The sequence below is a fragment of the Vicia villosa genome, linkage group LG7, assembly GCF_029867415.1.
Source record: "Vicia villosa cultivar HV-30 ecotype Madison, WI linkage group LG7, Vvil1.0, whole genome shotgun sequence".
NCBI lineage: Eukaryota > Viridiplantae > Streptophyta > Magnoliopsida > Fabales > Fabaceae > Vicia > Vicia villosa.
The window spans coordinates 93,170,175-93,182,799 of NC_081186.1; the positions used below are offsets into that span (position 1 = coordinate 93,170,175).

The window sequence follows — 12,625 nt, forward strand, 5'->3', positions numbered from 1 at the left end:
TTCTTGCCTGTTGTTTTTCCTGCATTTAATTAAAGCTTGATATTTTCTTTCCAGTTTCCAATATTTCATTGAATGCTCCGTTCCTAATCGGCCATACTCTGAAACTATTATGGTTTTTGGAATTTCTTTATTATCAATTATTCTCTTTCCTTTATATTTTAAATACAAATACTAATGTTTCGAGCTTGCATTTTGTTTCAATAGATTTATAGCAGATTTATTTTATAACTATTGGATGTAATAATATATATAATTTGACATTGATTTTAAGCCAGTATTGTATTTTGGGTAAAATATTCTTCCATTTAATTAAAAATGTTAAAGGATAATATTTAAATTAGAAAATGTTCGAATATCCAACATTAAGTCAACTTAAAGTCAAAGATTTTTTTTTTTTAGTATAGTTGACATTTGATGTCAAACCATTTAATAATTGAAAACTCGTAAATTTAAGACTACGTGTGTTATTTGAAAGAAATAAATGTCATATAAACATCGATTTAACATAAAGATTGTTTCTATTAAATTCAATGTTATCAATTTAAAGTTTGATATTATTTTGTGTGTCAAGTTTTTCAAAAAATTAGGATGTTTCTATTAAATTCAATGTTATCATTTTAAAGTTTGATATTATTTTGTGTTTGTGAAGTTTTTCAAAAAATTAGGATGATGAGAATCATGATCAAATTATGAATTTGAGAGCTCAAACTTTTACAAGTAAGTTTGAATAAGCTTTTACAACTAGTTCTATCAATGTTCATGCCATACAATCTTTCCACCAAATGCTAGAAAAGTAAAGCTTAAATGCATCTAAGAAATGAGTGTTATGTAGTTTCCACATCATAATTACAGAGAGAGCACCTTGAAACCACATGCATTTCCACTCAAATCAAAATGTCTTTTGTTGCAATAACATTATATTAGTTTCCAAATTACCAATGACGTAGCTTGGCTTGTGGTATGTAGAGATGCGAAGTCCAAGAAGGCTCAATGTTTTAACTATTACAATTATAGATATATTTGAAATATAAGTTTTAAAATTTTCTAATTATTTCAGGTTAACTCGATTTCATTTAAAATTAATATGATTTTGACTATCGCATATATATTATCAGGTTTTTTCAATTTTAAAGACAAGTCGGACTCATCGATTAAAATTTAAAACCTTATTAAGGAATACTATATATAATAAATGTTTTAGGCCATGTTAAGTACATGAGGTTTCTTTTATCAGTGTATTTGTATCTTGATTCATCCCTTTCTTTGATAAATTCATAGAAACTTCATGTAAGAGCTCAACATAGATGGTAGCTAGCTAAGCTATGAATTGTTCAAACTACATTTTAATTAGTGATGCGTTTCAATAATATAATGGACTTACTAGAATCTTTTATACGGATAAATTTTAAGTGCAGCACAGTTCAACTTTTCCAAAATTGTTAATATACCACAAAACTGGTAATAAAAACACACATAATAGGTGACTGAACCTAGTTTCCATTTAAATAATTTGACAAAAATTGCAAATAATTTGCACATGTTGAACGTTCTCAAATATACCATTACATATCATCTTCATAAACATGTGCTCAAAAACTTGTTAAGTGTAAGAGTATAATTCTCAATGTGTTAATTAAGAGAAAGAAGAGTGTAACTTTATAATTATTTTCTGTCTAGCCTAATTTGATATTAAATATGGCAAAGTGTTTGGTGTGAATTAGTGTCATATTAATAGGAATGATACTTTGTGCAATAATTTTTATTGCTAGAGAAAAAACGTGTTTGGAATGAACTTGTGTATTGTTTAAATTTAGTTCTAAAATAAATATTAGATAGAAATTAATACCAAAACCATATACAAAATATCTACTTGTTATAAAAATAGTTTAATCTAGTTTCTGAAAATGTTTATTTTGATAAATATTTGTACTATAAATTATAAATAAGTTTTTATTCAAATAAATTTTATGTTTGGTCTATTAATAATTGGAAAATAGAGAAATTAATAAAAAAAATATTTATATAAAGTGTATGCATTTTTATTTGTGGTCAAATAGTTTTTCTCTCTGAACCCTAATCCTTTTTTGCTTTTCTCCTTCAATCGAATCATAGCTACAATCAAATTCAAGTTGCAATCGAAATCAAGCTTAATCAACATCAGAGCTCAATCTAAACCAAACATAATCAACCTTGTAGTACAATCAATAATAGCTCGTTCAACCTGTAACATACATCGTAGGGGGAGATTATTTTAGGAACCTGTAAAATGGTATGTTGATGGGGAATCATCTGAGATGAATTGAAAGTGGAATGTGAATTACATGTCATACATGGAGTTGAAGATTTTGATTTAAAGTCATATAAGTACATAAAGTGTACATGGTATTTGAACATAAGTTTAGTTTTTCTCGTAGTCTTAAACCCTGAATAATGATAATGATGTTTTGAAATTTGCCAAATATGTCAAAGAGTTTGAGGTGATATATGTATATGTTAATCACAATGTAGATAGTAATGAAATTGTAGATGCTAGTGAGCTAGGCACCAACTTTGATGTTGATGATGATGATGTACGCTGTAATGGCTTTAGAAGTGCAAATGTTATTACTGATGATGGTAATAATGAACATGTTGAAGAAGGGAATATTCCTAATGTTGATGACAATAATGAACATGTTGTGATCTTGCAATATTTGGTGTAACTAATGGCATTGAGACATATTGTGTTAATATGAAACATCACATGTCATCACATGTATATGGAACATCAAGAAACAACATGGAGATTATGTGGCTGAGTACTATAGTTATTTTTCTAGGTCGGCTAAAGTCCAATTCATCTTAAATTAACTCCACTTGATCCAAAGTATAAAATCAGCTCACACGCAAAAGCAATGTACATTCTATGATCTCCATTTTTTAACTTTACTCATCTTGAATCTTGAACTAACTTGGGTGTTGGATTTCTAACCTTATAGGTCCACCCCATGGTGCCGTGACGGAGATTAGCACCACCATTTCAAGATCACCAACTCTCCAATTGCACCGATTTATGGTTCCCGAACGGAATAATAGTGCCGTTTATGGGAATCGACATCTGATTCCTACGAATTCCATGATTTTAGATCCATTCTCTGATTTAACAGTCTGTAACCTCCTCAGGTCATAGAATCAAGAACATTTTGAAGTGAATGCAGAGATCTGTTACAGTTAATTCAACCAATCATCATTCAAACTATGATTCATTGGATTTCAGATCTCTGATTTGCTCTACAACTCTATAAAGCAATAGAATAATGGATTCTAAATCCAGATATAGATCCGCACCAAAGACTGAAGGCGATTCCTTAAAGAGCATGCCGAAGGTTCACAATCCATCTTCTGATCTAATGTTGCTTATACTTTCTATCACCAACTGGACACTCATCATGGTGATGTCGAAGATATGACATGTTCATAGTTACCACCGGATGTAGATCTGGTACCGAAACTCCTACTTGATGTTCCAAAGGATCGCCACGCATGTACCAAGGTCTCCTTAGGTTGGATCCAATTGGTCGGGATGAATCTCACATCACAACCGAGGCTACATCACTACGACAAAGCGAAACGAGTTTCCATCACCAGATTTGATTATAGTTGAGCAAGCCGACCTCAGTACATCTTTTATTCATTTCTTGGGTTGGTCAAGTAATAGTGGTACACTAATTACGCTTCGAGTAAGGGCATCCTGGACTCTGGGTACAAGGAAACCGGTCGACAGTAATATCGAATTCTCGCCTGATAGTTTGTTCAAAAGGGAGGTCTAGACAGAAAGAACTATCCAAACTCATTTCACATATGTCAGAGAGGCGGGTATCTAAAGGAACATCGTCCATATCCAACTATCCTCCTGGGTCTAGGGGGATTCGACCACTAAGTCAGACCGCCTATAAGTAAATCGTTAGCCACCTGTTGACCATCTGAGGTGGTTATCCACTCTAAATTAAGACGTGAATGGGGACGTTTTTTTCCCGACGATAAAAAGCGCCTCTCCGGAGCATTTGAAAAGGAAACTTCTAGGTCCTAAGGTTTCAACCGTCATTATCAAGCTACGTCCTCGATGAAGCCGACCGCCTAACAATATGATGATGGAAAAAGATAAGGCGGGATGCTTCGACATCTCGACAATCGAACAAGATACTGTAAAGAGGAGAATTGCACCTCCCAGAACCCCTGGGGAGGATAGGTACCAAATTCTTAGGACGTCGCCCGTCCACAATTATGTTACTCTTGAAGGTCTATGTATCTAGTCATTCCATTATTTTTTTTGTACAAAATTCAATTCATTATTAATATAAGGGTTAATAGGAATTTTATCCCATGCCTTATAGGCGAGGTTTGAAAAATATCCCTGTAAAAAAAAATTAGATTTCCTCCCTGACATTTGAAGATTCTATTATTTTGGTCCCTCATGATATCCACTCATCAGAATATTTACATGCCATTTATTTTTTAATAATTATTTATTTTTATTGACGTGGATGGACAAGTTGGATTTTTTTTTATTTGTTTATAATTTTAATTTCAAGTTTGTTATTTTAATACCAAAAAATCACATTTTTTAAATCTAAAACAAAAACAAACTTTTTATTTAAAATATTAATAAATAAGTTACTAATTAATTATCATATTATAAATATAGATCAGCCAGCCATCTATGATGATGAGATAAGGAACCAAAGAACCGGTTCATATCTTTTCACGTTCTTTCATTCATTATAGTTTTATTATACATATACAAATTTAGGTTTCTTAGACATATACAAATTACTTATAAAATAAAAACCTATACAAATTCAATTCTTTACTATAAATTCAATTTTTTAATTAATTTTTAAAATTGATTTAATGGTTAATGTATGAGAAATATATGTAGATTAAATAAATTTGTTAATCAATAAATCTAAAAATTAAACTTTTGTTTTATATTTACTAATGGTAGAGTATTTGTTTTATTTTAAAAATAATTCTCTAGTTTCTAAAAGAAATAGATATGATAACCCTAAGTTCTGTTTTAAATTTTTTAATTAATTTTTTAAATTAATTGAATGGTTAATGTATGAGAATTATATTAGATTAAATAAATCTGTTAGTCAATAAATCTATAAATTAAATTTTTGTTTATATTTAAAAATGGTAGAGTATTTATTTTATTTTTTAAGATGATTCTCTAATTTCTAAACGAAATAGATTTGATAACATTAAGTTCTGTTAAGGAGTAAACAAAATTTAATTAAAAATGATTTCATAGATTTGAAACTAGAATTTAGGTGCGATGAAATTTAAGGCAGGTCAATTTTAGCTTTAAAAAATTTGTTTTTTATTTTTATTTTTTAAATCTGATTTTTTTGAAATAGAAAAAGTTATTTTTTATAAATTAAAAAATTGATATCTGATAGCATAAATTTACATTATTAAAAAATATAAACTAATCAAAATTCATATACCTTTTTAAAAATAAATATCTCAAAAATAATTTTTATAAATAGTTATTAAACAAATAGCTTTAAATTAAATTTTTATAAATATCTAAAATAAAACTTTATAAAAAATTATTTCAATTAATTTTTCATTTGAAACCTTCTTTAAAAAAATATATTTTTAAAAAATTTAAACAAAAATATACAATATAAAAAATAAACGACGGAGTCTCAAACTGTTTTAAATTAAAACCGCAAATCAATCTATAAAAATAAAAGCCGCACAAAATTAAATATTAATGGATATACGATTTTGTAAAACCGGCGCTACAATTTTCAAAACCAAACTAAATAGTAAATATTTTTTTATAGTAGTATGATATATTAGTTAATTTTCAAAACCAAACCAAATTTTATTTTTTTTCCTACAATTTATTTGTTAGTTTAATAATTTTTTAAACTATTTTATATATTTCAAAATCAAATCAAATCACATACACTTTTATTTTTGGATTTGACTCAATTTTGTTTTAAAACTAATCCAAATTTGAACTCTAATAACCTATTTCAATTACTTGGTTTTGACTCATTCCATTTATAAACTTGACAACTAATGAAATAAACTAATTGCAATTCAAAATTCTATAAACAAACCATTTTCTTATAATACATATCTTTATCCACGTATGGGTGCACTAGGTCATATATATCTCTTCCCAAAGAGATTATGAAAATACCTAATTTGAATTGTATTACCATAAATCACGTTACATATCTCTTCAATCCTAATTATAAATACGCCTCCTCTTTTCACACAAATCATCACTTCTAAGTTTTATCTATCACATTAAGAGAAGCCTTAGTTAGGTTTAATTTGGTATGTGCCTTTATTTTCTTAGTTAATTACAATTTGTTCTGTAACATAAAAATGGTGAATAACAGTATCTGTGGTACGCGACCACCATTGGTTGCGGACCACTGGTACACGTTTTGTCGCAGCTGTTTTTGCGGTGGCGGACCACTGATACGTGAATACTTATTTTTAATGAATTTTTTTATGCAGAAGAGTTTGAAGATTGGAATTTGAAGCAGATGGATCCTTTTTATGCACATGGAAGAAACCATCTCTTTGTTCCTGGTCCTACCAACATTCCTGAAGAAGTTATTCGCGCGATGAACCGAAACAATGAAAATCATCGTTCTCCCGTGATACCAGCATTGACAAAAACTTTACTTGTTGATATCAAGAAAATTTTCAAAACCACTTCAGGAATTCCTTTTCTCATTCCCACAACAGGTATTGTGTAATTGTTAGTCAAATTGCTCCTTAATCAGAGTATATTTATAGAGTCTTGAGTCAGACTCCTAAGTCACGACTTGGGAGTCTACTTCAGGGAATTTATGAAAATAACTTATGATATATATTCCAGGTACTGGTGCGTGGGAGAGTGCGTTGACAAATACGTGTTCTCCTAGGGATCGTATTGTATCTTTTTTGATTGGTCAATTCAGTCATCTTTGGATTGAGCAACAAAAACAGCTCAACTTTAATGTTGATGTTGTGGAAAGTGAATGGGGTCAAGGTGCTGATCTTGATATTCTGGCGTCGAAAATTGCATCTGATAAAACACATACCATAAAAGCAATTTGCATTGTTCACAACGAGACGACAACTGGAGTCACAAATGATTTAACCAAAGTGAGAAAAATTCTTGATGAATTCAACCATCCAGCACTTATTATTGTTGATGCGGTTTCTTCTATTGGTGCTCTCGATTTTCGCATGGACGAATGGGGAGTCGATGTGGTTGTGACTAGCTCGCAGAAAGCTCTTTCTCTTCCTACTGGAATGGGAATTGTTTGTGCAGGTCCTAAAGCCATTGAGGCTTCGAAATCTGCTAAGTCGGTTAGAGGTTTTTTTGATTGGAATGGTTACCTGAAATGCTACAAGTCGGAAACTTATTGGCCTTACACTCCTTCCATTCAGTTGCTATATGGTTTAAGGGCAGCTCTTGATTTGATCTTTGAGGAAGGATATGAAAATGTGATTTTAAGACACAATCGTTTAGCCAAAGCAACTAGGTAATTTTTCGGCCCTAACATAATGTACGATGCATCTGGTATTTGGTGAATCAGATACATCATACATCAACTTTTATTGACGCAATTGTCTCTTATGTTTAGGACTAGATGAAGTATATTTTAAAAACTTGTGCATCTAATATCTGGTGGACCAGATATCAGATACGTCATAGATTAACTTTTGTTGACACAATATATTTTAATGATGAATTTTTTGAAGTTATGAAAATGTGATCTATTAAATGCAGGCTTGCAGTTGAGGCATGGGGATTGAAGAATTGCTGCCAAAAGGAGGAGTGGTATAGTGCTAGTGTGACTGCTGTTGTGGTTCCTCCTAACATTGATAGTGGTGAAATAGTGAATAGGGCTTGGAAGAAATACAATTTAAGCTTAGGAGTTGGATTAAACAAAGTTGCTAGAAAGGTTTTTAGGATTGGACATATTGGCCATTTGAATGAGGTAATATTTTTATTTTTATTTTTCAAACACCAATCATCACATATATTGCATGGTATAATTAAAACAAGTTAAAAAAATTGTTATAATGACTACGATCCATCTGCGCACATGCATCTGATGTTCATATCTACGATCCACCTGCGCACATGCATCTGATGTTCATATCTACGATCCACCTGCGCACCTGCATCTGATGTTCATATCTACGATCCATTTGCGCACATACATCTGATGTTCATGCTCAGATGTTCGTATCTACGATCCATCTGCGCACATGCATCTTGTTCCTGCTCAGCTATCAATTGAGCTGGGTGAAATTGTGATATATTTATTAAATTAGGTAAAGTTGCTACCTTAGGTTTATTAACTATTTTGATATATGATTTTGTAGTTGCAACTTTTGGGATGTCTCGCTGGTGTGGAGATGACACTGAAAGATGTAGGTTATCCAGTAAAGCTTGGAAGTGGAGTTGCTGCTGCATGTGCTTATTTACAGAACAATACTCCTATTATTCCTTCTAGGATTTAAGTTATTATTAAAGTCATTCTTTTATTTACTGTTTATTTCAGAGTCTTTTATAAATGAATAATGGAATTTTCTTGTAAGCCTAGCAATATACTCTGTTTGGTTTTAGGCTTTTAGCTATAAGCAAAAATATTTCAATTTGATTATCTTAAATTTAAATCATTGGTTTTATTTGTTTAATGATATTATTTTACTGTGAGAAATGATGTCACTTTTTAAAGATAATATTAAGCTTTATTTTAATAATATGTCTATGTAATTTTAAATGCTTGGAGTGTTTTTAATAATATGTCTATGCAACATTGGGTTATGATAGGCCATGTTAAAAATTTACATAAACAACTAATCAACGACATATATCCATCAAACCACACTTAAAATTTAAAAATATTTTATTGCATTACAGTATAAAACTAATTTACACTAATATGACAATTCATATCCATTACTTAAATCTATTATATATTTTTCGTATCAGGTAAAAATGATTTTTGGATATTTGATTTTCTTGACAAAAAAAATTGATTTCAAGATTTTTCAAACTAAAAATAAATTCAGAGAATTATAAAAAAAAAGTGATAAAAATAAAGTTTTTAACTAAAATAAAAAGGAAAAATAATCAAATATTAAGAAAATTTTGACTATAACTTACCTTATCGACCATTAGAGTCATCGATGGAAAGAAGACAAGATTTAGACATATTTCAAACCAAGAGATGTGAAATTTTTTACAAATTCCACTTTAGAACATATATGCCGCGGATAACCTAATTTGAAGGTTGGCCTGAGGCAATAAATATTCAGTAAAATCTGCATATTACCACCATATAATAGTTGTCACAAAAATGGGTACATTGTGTGTAGGATTGTTGTACGACCTGTGTGAATCGTTGAGAGAATAGGTTGCACTATTTCTACATTGTGCGTAGATGGTTTTTACCTTCTCCGTACCTAAACTTAAATCTTTAATAGATATTTGTTCCCCGCTCTAATCTCTATTGGTATTGAGGATGAAAAATTGAACCTCAAACTCGTCCTAAACAGATCTGAGTTGAGTTTCAGTATCCTCTCCCTTCCCTCATTCCTGCTGCATAATTAATTTTTTTAATAGAAATAGTCTCTTTTTCCAACATCACATTACAAATAAAAAGTGAAACAATTCCAAAAAAATTTCCAACACACATTTCACATATTTTAAATAATAAAGTAAAACCCAAAAAATCAAAGCATTAACCATACAACTAATATTTCAAATTATCAAAACTAAATAATAAAGTACAGATTAATATAAATGGGTTGGGTTCAGAGGTTAAAACCCTAAATTCATACTCTAACCCAAACAAAACGTATTTTCTCTGTCAAACTCAAGGCAGATTTGAGTAGGTATATGGAGATATGAGTTTTGTTGCCATGACTAATACTACGTCCGTAACAGAGGTTTGGTACAAAAATGTGATTGTTGAACATTATGCATTAGATAATAGATATTGCAATAAGTTTAATAAAAGCAACCATTCAGTCGTTGTTCTACATTTCTCGACATAAAAAAGATCTGATGGCATGACACTTTGGTACTTTTGGTGGAAAAGAAACCAAGTTGTTTGTGATACACTTTGATATCGACACTTGAGATTGCAAGAAAAGTCATTTTCTCTCTTGAAGACTCGTCTTCAACAAAGAAGAAACTTCACACAACAGGCGAGTTGTCTAGATCTAGTTATTAAAAGTCAAGAACATGAGAGATAAAATGCAATATTAATGCAACGACGTTTCAAGGTGAAAACACATTTGACTATGGGTTTTGTATCAGAGACGATAAATAAGGATGATTTATGTATGTGTTAACAATGAAGATAACAAAATAGAAAAAGAAGAAATAGATTAAGATTTCATAACCAAATAACATAACTTGTGAAGACAAAGATTACAAAGAGATATATATATATATATATATATATATATAAAGTATATAATAAAATATAAGTAAACTAAACAAACCTTAGTAAAATTATAACAAAAAGGCTCATTACACATTATCTAAATTTTTCCCTCAAACTCATGATGTATTAACATGAAGTATCAATGTTTTGATCATCAAGAAAGAAAAATGTTTAGTGGCGTCTCCGTAAATAAAAGAATCTATATGTAAGGAGGAAGAGGCAAACAGTTGAGTAATTGTTATATGTTGAAGATGGTGACTAGTGAAGTGACAATCATTCTCAATGTGTTTGGTACGTTCATGAAATACTGAGTTATGAGCAAGTTTGATGACACTCTTATTATCATAATACGTGAGAGTTAATTTAGTAAGGGGGACATCTGTATTAGAAAGTAACCATTGCAATCAAACTATTTCAATAGTAGTAGATGCCATGGCATAATATTCAACTTCAATAAAAGAGCATGATTTCTTGCTTTTTCAATAAATAAGAGAGTCTAAAAAAATATACAAAAATATGTTGCAGACTTACAATCCATGGAGTTCGTCCAATCGTCATAAAAAATGCATAACTCTAGAGAGAACAATAAGGGAAATAAAAGTCTTTGAAAATGGATTCCCTAAAGATAATGAAGAATGTTAAGAATATCTACCTAATATGTTGTAGTGGGAGAGACAATGAACTGGATGACAACATGAACATCATCACATATAATGAGAGTAAAATATGACCTTGGGAAGTGGTCTTGACAAGCAAAGTCGAGTCGTGATAACTAAAGCAAAAACCAAGAGATGTAATATCAGTGATAAGCTTCTCAAATCAAACTCGTGGGACTTATTTCAAACCATATAAAACCTTATTCAACTTACACATTTCCCTTTGATTATGAGGAACACCCTTTTCGTGAAATCACCGTTTAGAGTCACATTTTTAACATCCATTTAAAAATATGCCACTGGCAAACTGATGAAACAATAATAAGAGTGTGAATAGTAGTTATCTTGGCCACTAGAGCAAATATTTCTTCACAATCCATGCTATAATTGTATTGATTTTGTATACTCAATGACCCAATAGCTCATTTTTCAAGAGAAAGACGCGCTAACTCCCAAGTATTTGTTTTGGGAAAAGCATAAAGTTTTTCTATCATAGACCGTTGTCTAAGAGAGTTAAGAATAACCGAACGAGGCTTAAAAAATTCGTGAAATTATATTAGAAAAGAAGAAATATAAGCAGAGTAAGTAAATAAAATAGACAAAATCAAGTAATTGAGTATACTTACATCCAAGAGACGGATAACAATGAGAGAGAAGAAAAAGAGGATTAAGATCATCAATTGAGTGGGTTAAAAAAATTAAATAGTTAGAATTATGACCTAATTTTTACTAAATAATTTACTCTCTCCGTTCCTTTTTAAGTGTCGTTTTAACAAAAAGCTCTTCAACCAAGATAGTGAATTATTAGAGTTACTTTTCCTAATATACCCTTATTTATTTTTCTCTTTCCAAATAAATTCAATCATAAACTCTCTTTTTCCAATAACTATTTGAAAAATTTGAGGTGAAGTTAATGAAAAAATAAGGGTATAAATGACAAATTATAACATTAAATTATAAAACGACACTTAAATAGGAACAAAAAATTTCTTCTAAAACGACACTTAAAAAGGAACGGAGGGAGTAATAAATATAAATAATTATAAAATTAACTCAAATTTTGACCTAATTTTTAAAATAATTTAATAACAATTATTTTATATTGATAAAATAAGATTTGAGTTCAATTTTTTTAGATGAATATAAAGATTGTGGTTTTTTTAAAAGTTAAATTTTTAAACAAATTAAATATTTTTAGTGTTTAATTGTCAGAGTTGGAAGTATCATAATTCATAATAAACAATTGAATTTAATTTTAAACTGAAAAGAGTTATGATTCATTGACATTAGGTGTGTAAGTTTTAAAAAATTTAAACCAAATCTCAACCGTTAATAATACTAGATCAAAAAAGAATAAAATATATATGTTTTTATTCATTTAATATGATCGTTTAATCAATTCTTTTAACGATTGAGATTTAATGTAAGTCTAGACTTACATCTGATGTCAATGGATCTGTCCTCATTCAAATAATTTTAATTATTTTTACAATAATTGTT

At 29.8% G+C, this 12,625-nt stretch overlaps 1 protein-coding gene across 1 annotated transcript; it reads left to right on the top strand.

Moving 5' to 3' along the window:
• Positions 1 to 6,205: 6,205 nt before the first annotated feature.
• LOC131617847 (serine--glyoxylate aminotransferase-like) lies at positions 6,206 to 8,620 on the top strand. The gene is made up of 5 exons (XM_058889102.1): positions 6,206 to 6,339; positions 6,526 to 6,759; positions 6,893 to 7,544; positions 7,793 to 8,003; positions 8,395 to 8,620. Exons 2-5 carry the CDS (start codon positions 6,555 to 6,557, stop codon positions 8,530 to 8,532), a joined length of 1,206 nt encoding a protein of 401 aa, XP_058745085.1. The 5' UTR covers positions 6,206 to 6,339; positions 6,526 to 6,554; the 3' UTR covers positions 8,533 to 8,620.
• Positions 8,621 to 12,625: the final 4,005 nt, after the last annotated feature.